Source organism: Salvelinus alpinus, chromosome 1 (assembly GCF_045679555.1).
Source record: "Salvelinus alpinus chromosome 1, SLU_Salpinus.1, whole genome shotgun sequence".
Classification (NCBI taxonomy): domain Eukaryota; kingdom Metazoa; phylum Chordata; class Actinopteri; order Salmoniformes; family Salmonidae; genus Salvelinus; species Salvelinus alpinus.
In genome coordinates this window covers 45,018,853-45,040,704 of record NC_092086.1, presented here as the reverse complement: position 1 = coordinate 45,040,704, position 21,852 = coordinate 45,018,853, and the positions used below count along the sequence as shown (strand labels likewise).

Genomic DNA, 21,852 nt, shown 5'->3' with positions numbered 1-21,852 from the left:
ACAATTGGGTACTTTTTCCACCACTGGATTGATGTCATGTTTCAGTTTAACAGTTTCCTCTTTGCACAGCATCAGGGTAGGGTTTGAATTTCCTCTGTGAAACACTTGTTTCACACAGTAAGTGCTCTGCCTGAGATACACTAACTGGCACTATCACAGCGTTAGGACCGAGCCTGGACCATCAGTCAGGGCATCCTGTCCCCCATCACCCTCACCTTGCTCAGCATGGGGTACCAGAGAACTACCATGATCTCACTCCAGAGGATGTTGGGCCTCCTCATGCTCATGCTGTTACATGGAGGTGAGTGGTTAATTTGTTCCATACTTATCTATTAATATCTATTGTTGTGATCGCTGTGTGGGTTATGATGTTTATGTTGACTGTAGTTTATCATATAGTTATTATCTACTCTGGTGATATAGTAACTGTTTGCTGTCTCCCAGGGTGGTACTTAAACATGTCCTCGCCTCCCGCTAACAAAACTTGAACGGAAGTTGATTTTTGACAAAGGAAATTAGTTTTAACCCCACAATGGCCAATTTGAAAACTAATATTTGAGAGCAATTAAAGTCAAGAAATTAAAGTATTCAATGAGCAATAAAAAAGTTATATTGATATGTTGCAATAATGCAATAAGGTAACAGTCATCAGTAGACAGGGACCTGAGTTTTTCCTGATCAGGTCACATGGATAGAAACAACTCAGGACCCAAATTAAAGGATACAATTATATAATGACATGAAATCACAAGAAACACACACTCACTCAGGTACAATACAGACACTGTTGATGTTATTGAGTGATATGTCAGTGTCTAAATGGGTGGGGTGGGTGTGAATTTCCATGTGGTGTAACATCTCACAAGGCAGAACAGTTCATATTTGATGTGGATTTCACATTGATGTCTTCATTCTTGTATGTTTTTACAGTAGTTACCTTTCCTCTTGAGCTCAACCCTCCCAGAGTGGTGGTGAGATATGGAGACTCAGTCTCAGTCAACTGCAGCACATCATCCACAGACCATGAGGGAATGGGCTGGGAGGCCACATACGGAGGTACAGGTTTTGAACAAGATGTCAACGTTGTCACTTGGACTGTGGATAAACGTACTGATTGGACAATAGAACCTAAATGCTACATCACTCTCAATGATGAGGGACAACCCTCAAAAGTACTTCCAGTCATTCTCTACAGTGAGTATTTTCCTCCTTGTGAATGTGAAAGGTATGTTTCTATTTAACTGTATATCAGCATTGAGGGTTTTTTATATTGTTGACCTCCTCTACAGAGACTCCAGACAGCGTGTCCATCTCTGTTCTGAGCCACTCTGGTCCCATGGTGGAGGGGACAGAGTACCAGCTGCAGTGTGACATACAGAACATCGCTCCTCTACAGAACCTGGTTGTGAAGTGGTACAAAGGAAATGAACCCTTAGATAATGTAACTTACAGTAACGTCAGTAAGACACCAGTGGATGTGTCAGATACTCTGATGATCAGCCCCAATAGAGATGATGATGGAGCTCAGTATAGATGTAGAGCAGAACTGGACCTGGGACCAGAGGGACCACAGCATACAGTGACATCAGAACCTCTCAGCATTACTGTACACTGTGAGTTGGCTATTAATCTTGATCGTTTTCATAAATCAAAAACACTTGACGGGTATGGCTTCCAATTGAAATCCCATAAGTTGCATAGTTTTGAGTGGTCTACTCTAAAAGCACCTCATTTCTCCTTAGATGCTCCTAAGTTCCTTCTTGGGAATGACACAGTGGAGGTGAGTGCAGGCAGTGATGTGTCTCTGAACTGCAGTGCTGAGGGGAACCCTCCTCCTGAGATGAAGTGGAACTACACCGCTGCACACAATGTGAAGTTGTCCACTGAGGGGGGCCAGAGGACTATTAGAATCACCACAGCCACGTCTACCAACGCTGGGATCTACATCTGCACTGCCACGAATAGAGTTGGGACGGCCACCAGAACAACAACAGTAACTATGAAAGGTAGAAAGGTAGTTATAACTGACCGACTGAGGGTAATGTTATGGTAGAAACATAGCTGACCCTGATGTAGTGATTCATGTTGTCATAAGACATACTTCATATTCTTTCAGTAAGATGAATAAATGAATCGCATTTAATTCTAAAGAGCTGAATTGCGAAACAGAAATCCTAGATCACAAGCTAGCCTGAATCAATTTATTACATTTACATTTAAGTCATTTAGCAGACGCTCTTATCCAGAGCGACTTACAAATTGGTGCATTCACCTTATGATATCCAGTGGAACAACCACTTTACAATAGTGCATCTAACTCTTTTAAGAGGGGGGGGGGTTAGAAGGATTACTTTATCCTATCCTAGGTATTCCTTAAAGAGGTGGGGTTTCAGGTGTCTCCGGAAGGTGGTGATTGACTCCGCTGACCTGGCGTCGTGAGGGAGTTTGTTCCACCATTGGGGTGCCAGAGCAGCGAACAGTTTTGACTGGGCTGAGCGGGAACTGTACTTCCTCAGAGGTAGGGAGGCGAGCAGGCCAGAGGTGGATGAACGCAGTGCCCTTGTTTGGGTGTAGGGCCTGATCAGAGCCTGAAGGTACGGAGGTGCCGTTCCCCTCACAGCTCCGTAGGCAAGCACCATGGTCTTGTAGCGGATGCGAGCTTCAACTGGAAGCCAGTGGAGAGAGCGGAGGAGCGGGGTGACGTGAGAGAACTTGGGAAAGTTGAACACCAGACGGTCTGCGGCGTTCTGGATGAGTTGTAGGGGTTTAATGGCACAGGCAGGGAGCCCAGCCAACAGCGAGTTGCAGTAATCCAGACGGGAGATGACAAGTGCCTGGATTAGGACCTGCGCCGCTTCCTGCGTGAGGCAGGGTCGTACTCTGCGAATGTTGTAGAGCATGAACCTACAGGAACGGGTCACCGCCTTGATGTTAGTTGAGAACGACAGGGTGTTGTCCAGGATCACGCCAAGGTTCTTAGCACTCTGGGAGGAGGACACAATGGAGTTGTCAACCGTGATGGCGAGATCATGGAACGGGCAGTCCTTCCCCAGGAGGAAGAGCAGCTCCGTCTTGCCGAGGTTCAGCTTGAGGTGGTGATCCGTCATCCACACTGATATGTCTGCCAGACATGCAGAGATGCGATTCACCACCTGGTTATCAGAGGGGGGAAAGGAGAAGATTTATTATTTTAATTTATCAACAGAATTGGTCTGAATCATGTCTAAACTCTCCTCATCTCCTTCTATTTCCTCCTCTTCAGATGACCCCACAATTATAATTATTGTAATTATTACATTAGTTATCCTGGTCAGTACCCTGATACTCCTGAACGTCTTCTGTATGTTGAGGAAAATACAAGGATATTATCATTTCATAACAATCAACACCACAGACGTCAACCAGCCAAACAACGTTCCAATGATGCCACTGTCTACAACAGGGGTAGACCAATCTGATCCAGAGGGGTATCCTACGAAGGTTTGAGGAGTTACCTAGGTAAATTAGGAAAACTCTGAGTTCAACTCGGGATAGCCAGTCATACGAAAGTGGCTCACCCTTTAGCCAGATACATTTCAGAACTAATCTGCTCCTGAGCAGGCTAACTCCAGCCCAGTAGAGGCTGCTGAGGGGAGGACGGCCCATGATAATGGCTGGAACGGAGCGTGGATGCCATTCCACTGATTGCGCTCCAGCCATTTACCAAGAGCCCGTCATCCCCAATTAAGGTGCCACCAACCTCCTGTGAACTCCACTTACACTGAATGAAACGACTGAGCCACGAGTTGAGGACCAATGAAATACGAATCCCTCCCGCTTATAAAGATTGCGTCAACATCCACTTCATTTTAGGATGACAAGCTTTTATTCATGAAATCTTTTTGTGTGTGTACATTTAAAAAAAAGTTTAAAATATATCACATTCCCAATTTAGTAATGACAGAATGTATTTTAAACTTCACGCAGTAACACTTTTGCATGACATGAAAATGATTTGGTCTACAAGCAACAATGGGATTTAATAAATCAAATCGACTGCGTGATCTGCAAAAAAAATATTTAAAATGTAAGATTAAGGTGGGGATTCAATTGGACTAGTATTTTCCTTGATTTTGAATGTGACTTTGAGTAACAAATCTATGTGAGTTTACTGTTAATGTACTTGTATGGGATTTGGAGTCAATGTCAACTATGTGTAGACTAGACACATAGCAACTTTGGTTTTAGAAGTGGAGGGACATATATATATATATTTTAAATATCCAGTCGGATAAACACTCCAAACAGCCTATGCGACCGCTCGGAGACGTCTGCATGGTCTTAAAGCATACCGTTGCCTCGTTTTGTATCAAATTCCAATGATAGACTGTGGGAGACAGAAAATGCAATTTCAGAATGTAGGGGGGGACATGCCCCCCATCCCCCGTCCCCAGTGAAAGTTGCACCCCTGCTAGGAATTACACTGTATAAGAAAATAACAAAAGGAAATGTATTACTGCCATGTGCTGGCTGCCCTCTTGAACAAATAGTGTTGTAAAATTTGAGGATTTATGTAAGTATGAAGTAGCTATGTGTGTGTGTGCTTACCTCAGTCTAGAAAATGAATCAGAATACTGTCGATACATGGGCCTTGATTCAGTGGTACAGTTTGTTGAATTGTGTTTAAACAATCTTAACTATGAGCTTTTTGTGTGACTAGCGTTTTTTAAATGCATTTGTAGATTTTTGGCTGTTCAAGTGTCTTGCATCTGTCATCATACAAAGGAATTTAATAAGAATGTTCATATTTCTATATCAATGCTTAATTGTATTGCTTGCTGTAGTCTAATTACAGTAGAATCTGAACATTAATTTTCCTTTATAAAACTATTTTCAAAACTGTTTTTAAAAGTAAATAAACAAGCGTCACTGCTTATGACATGCCACTGCCAGTCTGTCGCCAGTGAACATTTTATTGAAGAAAAACTATTTTCAAAACTGTTTTTAAAAGTAAATAAACAAGCGTCACTGCTTATGACATGCCACTGCCAGTCTGTCGCCAGTGAACATTTTATTGAAGGCAAATACATTAGGGAACTGTCCCTTTAAGAATTAGGATTTGGGAGTGACGCGGATATGAAAGCTAGTTTATTCCTCTTTCCTTTGCAACGAATATTGTTTAGATTAACTAGACTAGTTAGCGATAACTAGCTAAATTATAGGGAGAAATGATTCTCACTGTTTAGAAACGGAAAGGATACCAGAAGGGGTATTTGAGCGTCCTCGGAATTCATTTTTCAGGATTGAGGCGTCCTCCAAATTGGGATAAGTTTGAAGAAGTTCTTTGTATTCAGGGATCCGCTGATAAGAAGACGTTAAACATGGACTGGGGCACGGATCTCTGGGTGAGTTTGCGAGCTGTCTGGGATCTGCCAAGGGCTTTAGCTCTCGTGAAGTTTTGCAAAGTATTGTTTTTGCCACTTTTAATGTAACGTTTCATGTAGGTTCTTCTATGACTATGAGCATAACACGAGACGGGGTTTGATGGAGGTAGTCAAACAATGCTGAGAATGATTTAGAATTATTTTGTTACTGTTTTAAAACAAATGTTCTGCAATTCTATGTATTTGGACATGGCGTAGGCCTATGACCAGGGTGGGGAAAAAATGTAAACCACAGGTTAGGTGTATTTAGGATGCTTTGAACATTAAATGAACGCTCACAATTTGATGACTTTGTTACTTTGAGATTTTTGGGGGATAAAGTATTTTTTTTGTTTGTTTGTGGGTTGACACTTTATTCAGACAGTAATGAAATGAGATCGGGACACAGGCAAATGCTAGAAACAGTGGGAAGGTTGTAAGCAGGGATTGATCCCTGTTCTCATGTGGAAAGTTGTATGCTCAGCACAGGAATTTTTAATGTTAATGGTTAATGGAAGTGGGTAACACTTTTTTTTTCTTTTTTCTAAATGGGTCTGGAAGAAAATCCTACTTGCTTTACAGGAGAGTTGGCCACACCTGATCTATGTTTCCCAAGTGCTGGGTGTTTGAAAAATGTCTTAAAATCACCCAAGCTTGATGAAAAATCGAATGAATATCAATATTCAGGTGGTTTATGCCTACTAAGGATATAGATTGGGGGTAAGGCCCTGCGATAGACTAGCGTCCTATCCAGGGGGTGTACTTTACATCAAGCTGCCTCACGCAACAAAAACAGGAGATGGGCTCCTGCTCTATGAGCCGTTCGGGCTCGTGCAAGCCAAGGCTCGTGCAATGATACTTACTACTTATGCTTACTATATAGTTGAAGATCCTTGCTGTCATCTTACTCTACATAGTCCCCCTACCATCTCTGCCTAGCTTGTGCACAATACTAAAATATTTTATTCCTGGAGCATTGAATATCAATGCTTATTTGTATAATTTATTCAAAACTGTCCATGAATAGCTGCAATAATACATAGCCTCATCATTCATTTTCAAAGACACAAGTAGCCATATCAGACTTCAAATCTGTGAATACACTGGCAAAATTGGGAAGAAGTGGAATGATAAAATGTGTGGGGAATGTCGGCAGTGTTGACAAGCACAGTAATTACCCTATATTTTAGCCCATTGTTGAGAATGAGAATTGTTCCACTGATCATACTGAAGTAAATTGATAATAAAATCTCTTGAAGACAAGACGTCATAAATCTGACCCTACACCCTAACCAAACAATTGTTCTATTCATTGCCCCCCCTCTAGAATCAAACATACAGTTTTCGGTTCACAATCTGTTTGACAAAATTATTCGTCACCAAACGAAGGGACTAATGCAAGTGTGGATGAAATCGACTTTATTATATGCTGTCAAAAGGCTGAATTCTATGAAGCTGATTCCTACTCCTAATATGTGATAGATGCCGCATGAATGCTGTTGGAACACTAATGCTCATGTTTTGGGAATGTCCTGTGGTGTCCCAGTTCTGGTCACATGTTTTAAATTGCCTTACTACAGTTTTGGGTTCCCCTGTGAACAAAGATCCACCTTTGTTTTTGTTGAATGAGGACTCTGCATTTGTACTGCAACTGGTTCAGAAAATGAATCATTTATGTGGGGTTGACATCAGCAAAAAAAATTATCCTTAGTGCTTGGATTACCCCTACAATCCTCTCACCTCAAACATTTTCAAGATGTTGTTCGTATAGAGCGATCAGTGGCCGTGATAAATAAAGCTCAGGCAAATCCAGTTGAGGCATGGGATGTATTATGCAAAACTCTCTCAGATATCAACAACTCTTGACCAAGCAATGGACCTACATGGTAAGGGCCAATACGTGAGAGTTGGCAGCTCTGAGTCTGCTTTAAGTTTGCTTTAGAAACCCCTAGAGTCGATGTTCGCGCCCTGCGGAACTCTAATTAGCATAATAATACATCTGTCAATTCAAGCAAGAGGGCAGTTTTTTTTGTTGCATTGGATGCATCTCAATCCACCGCATCCGCTGATGTTGCAGTTCCACAGCTGTGGTGAAATGTGGCAGAACTAGAGTAGGGTTTGTCAGACCATGAGACATCCCGAAAAGCTGTCTTCTCACAAAATCGTATGTAGCATCCAAACGGTTTGGCCTTCAAACTATTATGACTCCTCTATGGAAAGATTACTCCATGGGACACGTCTGAAGTTGGTACAGGCGATCTGCCAACTTCTGTCTGTAGCATCCAAACAGTCTGGGCTACAATAATATGACCCCTCTGTGGAAAGGTTAGACTCAAGAACATGTACATGTCGGTTGTTTTGCTCTAGGATGCCCACGGGCCTCACAAGACTCATCTGAAGGTCCCCCGGCACCAGTTGAAAGAAATTAATGGAAGCAGATACTGTGCATTCGAAAAGTATTCAGATCCCTTCCCTTTTTTCACATTAAGTTACATTTCAGCCTTATTCTACAATGGATTAAATACATTTTTCTCCTCATCAATCTACACACACTACCCCATAATGACAAATCGAGAAAAAAGAAAAGAAAAAAAGTGCAAATATATAAAAAAATATAAAGCAGAAATACCTTATTTACATAAGTATTCAGACCCTTTGCTACGAGACTCGAAATTGAGCTCAGGTGCATCCTGTTTCCATTGATCATCCTTGAGATGTTTCTACAAGCTGATTGGAGTCCACCTGTGGTAAATTAAATTGATTGAACATGATATAAGTTCCGACAGTTGACAGTGCATGTCAGAGCAAAAACCAAGCCATGAGGTCGAAGGAATTCTCTGTAGAGCTCCGAGACAGGATTGTGTCAAGGCACAGATCAGGGGAAGGGTACCAACACATTTCTGCAGCATTGAAGGTCCCCAAGAACACAGTGGCCTCCATCATTCTTAAATGGAAGAAGTTTGGAACCACCAAGACTCTTCCTAGAGCTGGCCGCCCAGCCAAACTGTGCAATCGGTCACCTTCCCTCCCCATGGTCAGGGAGGTGACCAAGAACCCGATGGTCACTCTCACAGATCTCCAGAGTTACTCTGTAACCTTTCAGAAGGACAACTCTGCAGCACTCCACCAATCAGGCCTTTATGGTAAAGTGGCCAGAAGGAAACCACTCCTCAGTAAAAGACACTTGACCGCCTGCTTGGAGTTTGCCAAAAGGAACCTAAAGGGCTCTCAGACCATGAGAAACAAGAATCTCTGGTCTGATGAAACCAAGATTGAACTCTTTGTTCTGAATACCAAGCATCACGTCTGGAGGAAACCTGGTACTATCCCTACTGTGAAGCGTGTTGGCAGCATCATGCTGTGGGAATGTTTTTCAGCGGCATGGACTGGGAGACTAGTCAGGATTGAGGGAAAGATGACCGGAGCAAAGTACAGAGAGATCCTTGATGAAAACCTGCTCAGGACCTCAGACTGAGGTTGAAAGCTGAACCTTCACAGGACAACGACCTTAATCACACAGCCAAGACAACACAAGAGTGTCTTCAGGACAAGTCTCTGAATGCCCTTGAGTGACTCAGCCAGAGCCCGAACCCGATCGAACATCTCTGGAGAGACCTGAAAATAGCTGTGCAGCTCCCCATCCAACCTGACTGAGGATCTGCAGAGAAGAATGGGAGAAACTCCGCAAATACAGGTGTGCCAAGCTTGTTGCGTCATACCCAAGAAGACTCGAGGCTGTAATCGCTGCCAAAGGTGCTTCAACAAAGTACTGAGTAAATGGTCTGAATACTTTTATGTAAATGTAATATCTTTTTTTAGAAATTTGTCCCACTCCTCTTCAATGGTTGTGCGAAGTTGCTGGATACTCCACTGTAGTAATTTTGTGGCCTTTATATTGTCCCCAGCACAAGGTGCACCTGCGTAATGATCATGCTGTTTAATCAGCTTCTTGATATGCCACACCTGTCAGGTGGATGGATTATCTTGGCAAATGAGAAAAGCTCACTTACAGGGATGTTAACAAATTTGTGCACAACAATTTAGAGAAATAAGCTGTTAAAATATGAAAATCATACTGTGGACACCGAAGCCTTTGCATGCAATGCCCTGATGCATTTAGTGCTCATCTCTGACAGGTCAACCGTGAGGTGGACAATTGTTTTAGGAAACTAGTCTATAAAGTTTTGCATATGCTACACATCAAAACAAGGAATAGTGTTTTTGTAATTTGCTTAAGGGTGGTTTTTAAGGACTTGTAAATGTGGCTAATTTGGCCAGCATCCCTCATTTATTGATGCTGCGTCAGGTTGGATCTGAATGCATGAGGATGTCCATTACATTTCTCAAATGTCTGGTAAATAAAAATGTTCCCTGTTATGTTGTCCGGCGCCAGATTTTCCTAAAGGAAACTCTGAAATGACTAAGATTTTAGAATATTCACATGAAAATCTGTCGCCAATTGGATGGGTCCATATAATTTTTTTGACACCTTGAGTTGGACCAGCATGTCACTCTCTGAACAGATACAAATGTGATGCTGTTTACACAGGCAGTCCAATTCTGATATTTTTCACTCATTTGTCCTTTGCCCAATCAGATCAGTTTTTTTTTTTTTGCCCATAATTTTAATAGTGTGTGATTGCAGCACGCAATTTGTTGCGTTCCTGCATGTGGGCATTCCCGAATCTGCATATAAGTCCCCCCCCCCCTTCCATAAATGGGCAAAAGATCAGAATTGGGCTGTCTGTGTAAACACAGCCATTGTAGCAGGTACATAAGTTGTAGCACGATTTGTAACTCAAATCAAGTGCTGTCATTGGGGACGCTGAAGAACAAAGCAGCTTGTGCTGGTGTCTTGTCTCTCAGATCATTATGCTATTAGCTAGCTAGCCAAGTTCAAGTCAATGTTTTAATTTCTCAAGAAAAAGCTTATGACCCAGATTGTTGTGCACAAACTGCCAGACATTCAGAATGTCTAGGGCCTAGGACTTTGATGTTTTAAACTCACTTGAATTTCATTGACATTCCTTGCCCCAAGACTAGTTTTGTCCTAAGGAAGGATCCACTTTTGGGAGGGCCATGCCCGCAACAAGTTGTCACAGTTGGGCGTTACTTGATTCCCAGAAATAGGACACTTTTGCTGCCCAATGCGCGCATGGATGGAGCACAGTCTCAAGGGCATGGGCATGGCTGCTTGAGCCAAGCTCATCATTTGCTTGCTACCCTGTAGTAATTTTGCTCCAAATACATTTTATTTTGCAACTTATATTGTCACCCACCATTGACTTGAAGTTGACATATTGAATGATATCAGTTACATGATGGCACATTTACTCCAGATCCTTCAATGTTTTCAACATTTCAACATGCCAGAGGTCACCAACCCAACTCTAGTCCTGGAGAGAGGGTTTGTCAGCTAGGCTAATTGCTGACCACCAATACCTTCATTGAGGAGTTTTAAAATAGCCTGGGAAAACACTGTAGTGTACACTTGCTTTCCAGGACCAGGATTGCTGCCCACTAGAGTACCGTGTGACAACAAGCAATAGCTTACTTTTTAACATGGATAGCTGGATGGATCTTTGCTCTCACTCATCGATCTCACATGGTTTTAATGAGTATGAGTTTATTTCAACCTCTGTCTGCCACCGGTTGTCATGGATTCCCCAGCCAATGTGCACAAGAGTGAGTTACAGTGGTAGCTGGTAGGCGACACAATGGACAAGACCAACAGAGAAACAAGCAGTCTTTTCACTAGAAAATCAGACCGAGAACACACTGCCCCTCAATGTTGCTACACTGTTTATCTGAGAGCTAGGCTATGGCTACTCCACCACCCACCCAGTGATCTGACCTCCTACACACACACACACACACACACACACACACACACCCACCCACATAGTGAGTATGTAAATGGAGCGTTACAGAGAGGGTGGGACGGTAGGTTTTGACCTCATTATCCATGTTCCCCCTGGGCCTCTCTCTCTCTTCCTCCTGTCCCCTTTCCATCCTCAGTGCTGCATGGAGCACCAGCAACCTAATTAGGTTTGACCTCGTTTAATGAACTCAAAACATCTCCTCTATCCATGCTCTTGTATTTATTTATATGGATATATTTGCCACATCTGTTTCACTTTTTAACCCAAGAGACATTTCTTCAAACCTCTACTTTTCTCTGAGAACATGCAAAATCAAACAGATTTTATTAGCTGGTAGTTTACTGTACCTTCTATCAGGTTTAGACCATACGACTAGTGAAATTGATTGTGAGAGAATGACTTCAATTTGCACACAGATCTAACCAGGTTTTCATATGTTTGTATTTATGTGTGAGGGAGACTATTGGCAAACATACATTCATTCCTTCTCTCGCCACAATGTCCAGACTGCCTAATTGGTTGTGATTGTGTTTGGCCAGTAACGTTCGTGGCCAACTGTGCTGCCTGCTCTGTGGCATCTGTCCCCTGCTTTCCTTGCCGTTAATCCAGCAGTTATTTTAGGCACCTAGTGTTCAGTGTGCAAGATCAGTGTATAGGCATTAGCCCTGGCTGCTAGTGTGACTGAGTGAGGATAGGCTCTGTGTGTTCCACAATCCAGGACTGTAAAAAATGTAGCATGGCAGACGGGCCCTTTTTATAAAGTTCATGAAAGACAGTGACTAAGGGAGGAAACATTCTCCATGGTCGTGGAGCAGGATCAGTGGTGTAAAAATACTTGGAAGTACTTAAGTAGTTTTTGGAGGTATCTGTGCTTTTTATTTTTTTGACTACTTTTACTTCACTCCATTCCTAAAGAAAATATGTACTTTTTACTCCATCCATTTTCCCAGACACCCAAAAGTACTAATTCACACATTTATTAAGAGAACAGCCTCTTATCTGGAGGACTCACTAAACACATGCTTCATTTGTAAATTATGTCTGAGTGTTGGAGCATGCCCCTGGCTATCTGTAAGTAAAAAAACAATAAATGGTGCCATCCTGGTTTGCTTTATAAAAGAATTAGCAATGAATTTTTAGACTTTTGATACTTTTGGATAAACCAAGTACTTTTAGACTTTTTCTCAAGTAGTATTTCACTGGGTGACTTTTACTTGAGTCATTTTCTATTACTCAAGTATGAAAATTGTGTACTTTTTCCACCACTGAGCAGGATGACTTCCCATGCCTAGGGTGATGCCTTTACAAGTTAATCTGTCTGGAGTGGGAGGGTGGAGGTAGAAGACACAGGCTGCTGGGTTGAGGCAGGGCCAACATGGATGGCTAGGCCTACAGTCTTTGGAAGATTACTGTTCTTTGCCGTGTCCGTGTGTCCTAAATGCTATCATGAAGCCAACAGTATGCTAATGAAAAGCCCAACTGAATGTCCTAGCTTACTGAGACTTTAAACTGGAACAAATTTCTAAACAAAATTGTCTCATGGAGAGGGCAAACAAGGTGGTTCGTGCGGTGGAAGACCCCCCCCCCCCCCCCCCCCCCCCCCCCCAGCCAGTAGGCCTAATGGTTGTGAAACAACAATCAGCTTGGTTTATTTACAATTTAACCGCTAAGACAGGAGAACTTTGTTAAACTGGAATGAAAACCAACCAGTTGGTATGTTCTCTCCTTGTCTCTTGGTGGTGTTTAGGGTGAACACAAAAATAGCACACTGTGTGCTGTGGCCCTCCATTTTCCTGCCCCAAAACATTTGATCAGACTTCTAAAAATAAGTCCTCCCTGTTATACACATGCACACATACAGCAAGTCGCTCGCAATGTCTCATACAAGCCCACATGTTCATGTGTTACGTGTTCTTCTCAAATTAAAGGCCTTAGGTGTTATTTGTTCACTCTCTTTTCGTGTGCCCTTTGAAGGGGTAGGATGGGTCAAGAACATGGCCCAACATGATAGGAATCTCTTCCCATAGACGGCCCTCCTCCATACTGTAACTACAGAGGGCTTGGAGGTGTTCGGAGGGAGGATTAGCTGTTCCTTGATATCATCATCACTCTCTAACAGGCTTGTCTGTGCTTGAAGTGGCAATAAAGCACGCAGCCAAAAAAGGAACTAGAGAGAAGAGAGACTAGAAGACTCCTCACTGCATATCAAAGTGTGGGAATTTCTGTTAATGATACGTGTGGTAGCAAGCCTATTTTGTTTTTCTTGTGTGAGTTGACGATATGTTTGCTTATAAAGTGTAGGGAAATCAAATAACGATGCGTTACGTTTTAGTGTTTAGTTTTTTGTTTCACCCATCCATCACCCTCTTCCGAGGACAAAAATAAACTTTGTTTTTACAGCTTTTAATTTTTGTTGTACATTATATACACAGTTTACATACATGGCACATCTCTTTCTCTTCTCCACAGTAGTTACACAGCAAGAATATACACCGAAGAAAAATATTAACTCGCCATTCCAACGATTTCAAAGATTTGACGGAGTTACAGTTCATATAAGGAAGTCAATCAATTGAAATAAATTCATTAGGCCCTAATCTATGGATTTCACATGACTGGGCAGGAGTGCAGCCATTGGAGGGCATCAAATCAAACTTCCATTTGTCTCATGCGCGGAATACAACAATTGTAGACCTTACTGTGAAATGCTTACTGACAAGCCCTTAAGAAGTGTTAAGAAGATATTTACCAAATAAACTAAAGTAAAACATAATAACAAGTAACACAATAAAATAACAATAACGAAGCCCCCCCACCCCAACACACATCTGACGATCCTGCAGGTGAAGAAGCTGGATGTGGAGGTCCTGGGCTGGAGTGGTTACATGTGGTCTGTGGTTGTGAGGCTGGTTGGACGTACTGCCAAATTCTCTAAAACGATGTTGGAGGCAGCTTATGGTAGAGAAATGAACATTAAATTCTCTGGCAACAGCTCTGGTGGACATCCCTGCAGTCAGCATGCCAATTGCATGCGCCCTCAACTTGATTTCAATTGTGTTGTGATGTTTCACATAGATTCTGAACCTTCCTAATCACATAGTATCTACAGATTGTAAGTTAAAGATTAATAATTTTATTGAAACGATTATATTGTTGATTGATTGACTATGGCTTTCCAAATCTCCTAACAGTGCTATTTGTAGGGTTCATTTGAGGTAAATGTTGTGATTTTTCAGCCATTCCTGAACCTGTGACCAGAAACAAGCTACATAGGGGCAATACCAGAATAAATGATCGAATGATACTGTCTCTTCGCAGCAAAATCTGCAGAGCTGAGATGGTTGTATGCCCCATATACATAACATTCTGTTGGTTGCAAGAATTTTATACATCATTTTTTATTGAAAAACTCTTAAGTTTTTGAATCAAGTGTTTGTTTTTTTGTATCAGTTCATAAACCATGTGCCATAGAATCGGTACATCAAATCTCTTCTATTTTACAATCTGTATGGCGCCGCTGCCAACATTTTGGTCCTCAAATGAAACTGGTGTTTTTTTTCAATTTATGAAGATTTCTTTCAGCCAATTTTTGGCCTTGTAAAGGGCCGACAAACAAGTTCCCTACCTTCGCTCCCTTCCACTTGCCGCCTCCAATTTTACATTAATGCAGCAATCAATTGGCTGTTTAGTGTTATATGCAATTCATATTTGGGATGTTTCTACTGAGTCTACGTACCACAGGAAGTGCAAGAGTGGGGCGCTTCCTATTTCCTGTCGGTAAAAGGTTGTCCTCCCTGTGTCCTCTCGCTCTCTCGCCCTTTTCCAACTTTTTCTCCCTCTCCCCCTCTCTTTAGCAGCAGAACGCAGCATGATTTAGCATCTCAAGGCCGGGGGTCAAAGGTTGTGCATATGTAGAGAATTCTTGGAAGGCATAACATTTGGGTAGATATGGTGACTTGAGATTCACTATCAACAGTCTGTAAACTAAATGTTGCCTCAGACTGATTAATATCCAGCATTCTTTTAGATGACGTCACTCATCCAATGAAACGTGCCCTGTCATTCTTATCTAATGGTGATGAGCTATCATCCATCTCGTGTGTATCGTGCATAATCTCTTTCTCTCTCTCTTTTCATGTTCCTTCTCCCCAGGACCAATATGACATCATCGACAAGCACACGCAATCCGGGCTGGAACTGGTAGAGAAGTATGTCAAGTTTGTGAAGGAGAGGACGGAGATAGAGCAGAACTATGCCAAGCAGCTGAGGTAGGCCTCATTCTTCATGCCTCATTCCTGCGTGTGTCCACAGCAGTTGATGTTTGTGCTCAAAAGCTGTTTTATGAAATGTATGTGGTGTCTTATGACTAGTTTGGGGCAGAATTGAACTTGTCTCTCCCTGTTGGCATTTCCCCAGCCCAGACAGTCCCAGAAACACTGCCCTCATTCTCAAGCTTGAGCCTGCATTACTGCCTCCCTTTTTCTCTCTTCCTCACTCTCACTCCGAGTGTGTCTATCAGTATCTGCTGATGGGCTCTGGTGGAGAGGAGAGGAAGTGGGAGCAGACTGGCACATGATGGACAGGATGTGGTCAGAGAGAGCTCTAATGAAAGAAGGAAGAATAGGAGAAGTGGATCTGTTTTAACATAGATGTTCTTCTTGACTAGTTTTGCATTGGCTTTCCCTTAAAGGGGTAGTGTAGTCAAACATGATTTCCTGTTTTTTTTCTCTCTCTATATATACACTGCTCAAAAAAATAAAGGGAACACTAAAATAACACATCATAGATCTGAATGAATGAAATATTCTTATTAAATACTTTTTTCTTTACATAGTTGAATGTGCTGACAACAAAATCACACACAAATTATCAATGGAAATCAAATTTATCAACCCATGGAGGTCTGGATTTGGAGTCACACTCAAAATTAAAGTGGAAAACCACACTACAGGCTGATCCAACTTTGATGTAATGTCCTTAAAACAAGTCAAAATGAGGCTCAGTAGTGTGTGTGGCCTCCACGTGCCTGTATGACCTCCCGACAACGCCTGGGCATGCTCCTGATGAGGTGGCGGATGGTCTCCTGAGGGATCTCCTCCCAGACCTGGACTAAAGCATCCGCCAACTCTTGGACAGTCTGTGGTGCAACGTGGCGTTGGTGGATGGAGCGAGACATGATGTCCCAGATGTGCTCAATTGGATTCAGGTCTGGGGAACGGGCGGGCCAGTCCATAGCATCAATGCCTTCCTCTTGCAGGAACTGCTGACACACTCCAGCCACATGAGGTCTAGCATTGTCTTGCATTAGGAGGAACCCAGGGCCAACCGCACCAGCATATGGTCTCACATTGGGTCTGAGGATCTCATCTCGGTACCTAATGGCAGTCAGGCTACCTCTGGCGAGCACATGGAGGGCTGTGCGGCCCCCCAAAGAAATGCCACCCCACACCATGACTGACCCACCGCCAAACCGGTCATGCTGGAGGATGTTGCAGGCAGCAGAACGTTCTCCACGGCGTCTCCAGACTCTTGTCACGTCTGTCACATGTGCTCAGTGTGAACCTGCTTTCACCTGTGAAGAGCACAGGGCGCCAGTGGCGAATTTGCCAATCTTGGTGTTCTCTGGCAAATGCCAAACGTCCTGCACGGTGTTGGGCTGTAAGCACAACCCCCACCTGTGGACGTTCGGCTCTCATACCACCCTCATGGAGTCTGTTTCTGACCGTTTGAGCAGACACATGCACATTTGTGGCCTGCTGGAGGTCATTTTGCAGGGCTCTGGCAGTGCTCCTCCTTGCACAAAGGCGGCGGTAGCGGTCCTGCTGCTGGGTTGTTGCCCTCCTACGGCCTCCTCCACGTCTCCTGATGTACTGGCCTGTCTCCTGGTAGCGCCTCCATGCTCTGGACACTACGCTGACAGACACAGCAAACCTTCTTGCCACAGCTCGCATTGATGTGCCATCCTGGATGAGCTCCACTACCTGAGCCACTTGTGTGGGTTGTAGACTCCGTCTCATGCTACCACTAGAGTGAAAGCACCGCCAGCATTCAAAAGTGACCAAAACATCAGCCAGGAAGCATAGGAACTGAGAAGTGGTCTGTGGTCACCACCTGCAGAACCACTCCTTTATTGGGGGTGTCTTGCTAATTGCCTATAATTTCCACCTGTTGTCTATTCCATTTGCACAACAGCATGTGAAATTTATTGTCAATCAGTGTTGCTTCCTAAGTGGATAGTTTGATTTCACAGAAGTGTGATTGACTTGGAGTTACATTGTGTTGTTTAAGTGTTCCCTTTATTTTTTTGAGCAGTGTATATATATCTCCACACTGAGGTTGGAAGAATACAGTGAAATTGTGACAATTATGATAATGCCCTTTTAGTGTAAGAGCTGCCTGACATTTCAGCTTGTTTGGCTCGGTGGGTTCTTTAGACCTAGATGTTAATAGAAGACCAATAACAGCTAGCTTTCAGGTTACACATCCTTCCCATTAGGCTCCTCTCTGACCACTCCCAGACAGACCACTCACAGTCTTAGCAGAATTCTTGCTTGTTTCTTTTTGACCATTTTAATTAAAAACATTTACAGTAAGGTAATTAATTGTTACCTAGAAATGATTTGATATTGAGATAAAAATGGCAAAAAGGAAAGATCAACTGTGCCAGTGGACCGGGGCAGTCTTGCCTACAAGAAGCAAATATTTGTGTGTATTGTTTCTTAGAGGTGTGGATTGATTTTAAATTGAATCATTTCTATTAAAGGCGAACTGTAACCAACTTAGGTTTGAACTTGTTTATTGAGATTTGAATAGACACCCTAATTTGATGCATTGTGTTTTCCTTTCATTTAGGATAATTAAGTTTGCATCTGTGCTTTTGACATATTCTATCTTCCAGACTACTTACCATATCTTCCCCCTCCTAATATTGACAGAAATCTAACAAAGAAATACAATCCTAAACGAGGCTGTAAAGAGGAACAGGAATGCAGGTGAGCTATTGTGGGCTTTTGTGTGTGTGTGTGAATGAATATGTGTGTGCATAAAATAAATGTCCTTTATTTGTACCTGCCCAGGCCAGCTGTGATCTTCAACATGACTTTCAGTTCCTAATCAGACAAAGAGAAGGAAAACAAAGCTAGACTAAAATAATACACCAACAATACATGACGTAATTTCAATGACGTGTTTTCAAACTGCTTTCCTGTCTATAGTACTGTAGTTGGAGAGGCTATGCCAGCACCTGCAGAGCAATGCAAATGACTGCTACTATACCCCCTGAGAGGGAAACGGGAATAAGGAAGTAATGGACCTATCATTACCTGGCTAACACAGCTATTTAAGCAACAGTGTATGTAACTTCCTGTCAATGCCCAAATCCATTACAGATCTCATCTCTTCTGTATCCTTTCCCTCCCTTCCTCCCTCTTCCCTCCCTCCTTCACTCCCCCTCCTCTCCCATAGGTTCTCCAACCACCAGTCCTTCCTGGACATCCTGAATGAGATGAATGACTACGCAGGACAGAGGGAGCTGATTGCTGAGAACATGATGATGAACATCTGCATCGAACTCACCAAGTACCTGCAGGAGCTCAAGATGGAGCGTAAGACGGTGAGAGAGAGATCCACACTGAGTGGGAAGGATGGAATTGACAACTCACATTATTATAGTGAGGGCGAGGGAAGATGGGTGGGAGCTAGGGAAAAGGAGGGAGAGTATGAAGGAGACAGGAAGGACCAGCAGAGATGTGTAGGTTCCTCTGTTATGGCACGAAGGTAGCCTTACTTGGGTTGTCTCGTAGGGGGGTGGTAACTGTCGTGTTATCCTCTGAAAGGAGAGGAATGCCTTGGCCCATCCCCAATGGAATATAGAACACACACAAACACTATAAAGTCTCCCAGTAGACATGACCCACAGACAGACAGACTGCTATTTGTTTACCATCTGTTTTGTTCAGTGGTTTTTGGTGGCCGTTGTTTATTCTGTACCCAATGCCAATGGCCCTGTCTAAGTAGGGACCGTCATGTCATCATCCTAGTGTTCTTGGTGTCTCATGTGTCCTCTCTCTGTTTGTCTGTTTGCAGCATCTGTCGGAGGCCAAGAAAGCCCAGCAGAGTTTGGAGTGCACCTATAAGCAGCTCGACAGTGTAAGTTTGTTTACATGTCAGGCCGTCTGCCAATAGCTCCTCTCTTCCAAAGGGAACATCTACGTTGTTGGTAGAATACTAATGTATACATCCTCTCTATACAGTAGGCCTATACTTTGCTTGTCAGGGAACAACTTGTCTGTTTATTCTTTCTGTTCAGTCAAAGGGCAATGTTTTGTCCAGTCACTGTCCTCCATTGTCTATAGTGGTGAAAGTTGTCAAATGTTTCTGAATGCTTTCTCATATTGTCTGCTTTTTGTCTGCTGTAAGTGGGGTCATTGTTACATCAGTGAAAGGGACGTTTGTTCTCTAGTTGTGTGTGTGTGTGGTGACTCAGGTGACCAGTATTTGTAATATACAGTAAAAAGAGATGAGGAGCTCCTTTTTAAAGCAGGGGTAGGGAACCAGAAGCCAGCAGCACTCCAGCGCATTGCTCGTCGCTGTATGGGTCAGCACCATTGACTTAAACCACTGATGTTCCAGCCCCATTCAGTAAAGTCAGGTGCTAGTGGCCATTGGGCAAGTGTTTACTACCCTTGGGTGAAGCAGAGGTCTCGCTTCTTCTACACAATAGTAGAGTCTATTCTATTCCATTCAAAGAATGCCCACAGAGCACAGTATTGTGTTAGCTAAGATCAACATGGATATGTTTCTGTCTCTCTCTGTGTTTTAGAGTAAGAAACGTTTTGAGAGGGAGTGGCGGGAAGCGGACAAAGCTGCTCAATATGCAGAGAAAACTGACCAGGACATCAACGCCACAAAGGCCGACGTAGAGAAGGTAGTAGGACACCAACACAGAATTAAAAAGAACACAGGTTTTCATTTTCCGTTGCGAAAGGTTTTCCTACGGTGTGCCCTACTGAACACAATCCAGCTGTCCTACTTGTCCTGTTTCCCCTTTAAACAGTGGAATGTGAGCCACCAGACTGACCTGTGTGTGACCTGTGTGTTTGTTTTGTTACCTGTGTCCAGGCCAAACAGCAGGCCAACATGAGGACACACATAGCAGAGGAGTGTAAGAACGACTACGCAGCCCAGCTGCAGAAATACAACCAGGAGCAGAGCCAGTTCTACTTCAGCGACGTGCCTCTCATCTTCAACGTGCGGCAGAGCCTCTCACCCATCCATCCTGACCTTAGCCTAGCTTCCCTTCCTTATGCTGGAACTATTTTAAATGCTAACATTTGGTTCAATAGACACTAAAAACACAGCTGACTTTTTTATTTAACCTTTATTTAACTAGGCAAGTCAGTTAAGAACAAATTCTTATTTACAATGACGGCCTAACAAAATGCAAAAGACCTCCTGCGGGGACGGTGGCTGTGATTAAAACATATATATATAACAACGAGAGACAACACGACATAAGGAGAGACCTAAGACGACAACATAGCAAGGCAGCAACAGATGGTAGCAACACATGACAACACAACATGGTAGCAGCACAAAACACGGTACAAACATTATTGGGCACAGACAACAGCACAAAGGGCAAGAAGGTAGAGACAACAATACATCACGCAAAGCAGCATCAACTGTCAGTAAGAGTGTCCATGATTGAGTCTTTGAATGAAGAGATTGAGATAAAACTGTCCAGTTTGAGTGTTTGTTGCAGCTCTTTCCAGTCGCTAGTTGCAGCGAACTGAAAAGACGAACGACCCAGGGATGTGTGTGCTTTGGGGACCTTTAACAGAATGTGACTGGCAGAACGGGTGTTGTATGTGGAGGATGAGGGCTGCAGTAGATATCTCAGATAGTGGGGAGTGAGGCCAAAGAGGATTTTATAAATAAGCGTCAACCAGTGGCTCTTGCGATGGGTATACAGAGATGACCAGTTGACAGGGGAGTATAGAGTGCAGTGATGTGTCCTATAAGGAGCATTGGTGGCAAATCTGATGGCCAAATGGTAAAGGCATCTAGCCGCTCGAGAGCACACTTACCTGCTGATCTATAAATGATGTCTCTGTAATCTAGCATGGGTAGGATGGTCATCTGAATCAGGGTTAGTTTGGCAGCTGCACTGAAAGAGATTACGATAGAGGAAACTAAGTCTAGATTTAACTTTAGCCTGCAGCTTTGATATGTGATGAGAGAAGAACAGTGTACTGTCTAGCCATACTCCCAAGTACTTGTATGAGGTGACTACCTCAAGCTTTAAACCGTCAGAGGTAGTAATCACACCGGTGGGGTGAGGGGCATTCTTCTTATCAAACACCATGACCTTTTTTTGGAGGTGTTCAGAACAAGGTTGTTGGACACTAAGAAAGCTTTGTTGTAGAGCATTTAACACAAAATCTGGGGAGGGGCCAGCTGAGTATGACTGTATAATCTTCATAGTAATGGATGAGAGCGCTTCCTACTGCCTGAGCTATGTTGTTGATGTAAATTGAGAAGAGCGTGGGGCCTAGGATTGAGCCTTG

At 43.1% G+C, this 21,852-nt stretch overlaps 2 protein-coding genes across 9 annotated transcripts in view; both read left to right on the top strand.

Annotated features, from left to right (window-relative positions):
• Positions 1-65: 65 nt before the first annotated feature.
• Positions 66-4,931, top strand: LOC139577412 (vascular cell adhesion protein 1-like). The gene is made up of 5 exons (XM_071404445.1): positions 66-301; positions 931-1,194; positions 1,290-1,613; positions 1,743-2,006; positions 3,263-4,931. Exons 1-5 carry the CDS (start codon positions 226-228, stop codon positions 3,484-3,486), a joined length of 1,152 nt encoding a protein of 383 aa, XP_071260546.1. The 5' UTR covers positions 66-225; the 3' UTR covers positions 3,487-4,931.
• Positions 4,932-5,072: 141 nt separating this feature from the next.
• Positions 5,073-21,852, top strand: part of LOC139577351 (cdc42-interacting protein 4 homolog) — a 29,781-nt gene continuing 13,001 nt past the window's right edge. The window contains exons 1-7 of one of the 8 annotated variants that reach the window (XM_071404408.1): positions 5,073-5,384; positions 15,437-15,552; positions 18,220-18,276; positions 18,749-18,896; positions 19,370-19,432; positions 20,106-20,210; positions 20,405-20,533. In XM_071404408.1, coding sequence (XP_071260509.1) covers positions 5,361-5,384; positions 15,437-15,552; positions 18,220-18,276; positions 18,749-18,896; positions 19,370-19,432; positions 20,106-20,210; positions 20,405-20,533 — 642 coding nt within the window. In that variant the 5' untranslated portion in view covers positions 5,073-5,360. Of the gene's footprint in view, positions 5,385-15,436; positions 15,553-18,219; positions 18,277-18,498; positions 18,588-18,748; positions 18,897-19,369; positions 19,433-20,105; positions 20,211-20,404; positions 20,534-21,852 lie in introns of those variants that run through there. The other 7 variants (XM_071404425.1, XM_071404440.1, XM_071404441.1 and 4 more) reach the window with 7 other exon arrangements.

What these genes read in the sequence shown, in the direction of transcription:
- LOC139577412 (XM_071404445.1), top strand. Translation starts at nt 226, where the DNA reads ATGGGGTACCAGAGAACTACCATGATCTCACTCCAGAGGATGTTGGGC. An exon ending in GCTCATGCTGTTACATGGAG is followed by an intron (nt 302 to 930) that starts GTGAGTGGTTAA and finishes ATGTTTTTACAG; the next exon opens with TAGTTACCTTTCCTCTTGAG. An exon ending in ACTTCCAGTCATTCTCTACA is followed by an intron (nt 1,195 to 1,289) that starts GTGAGTATTTTC and finishes CCTCCTCTACAG; the next exon opens with AGACTCCAGACAGCGTGTCC.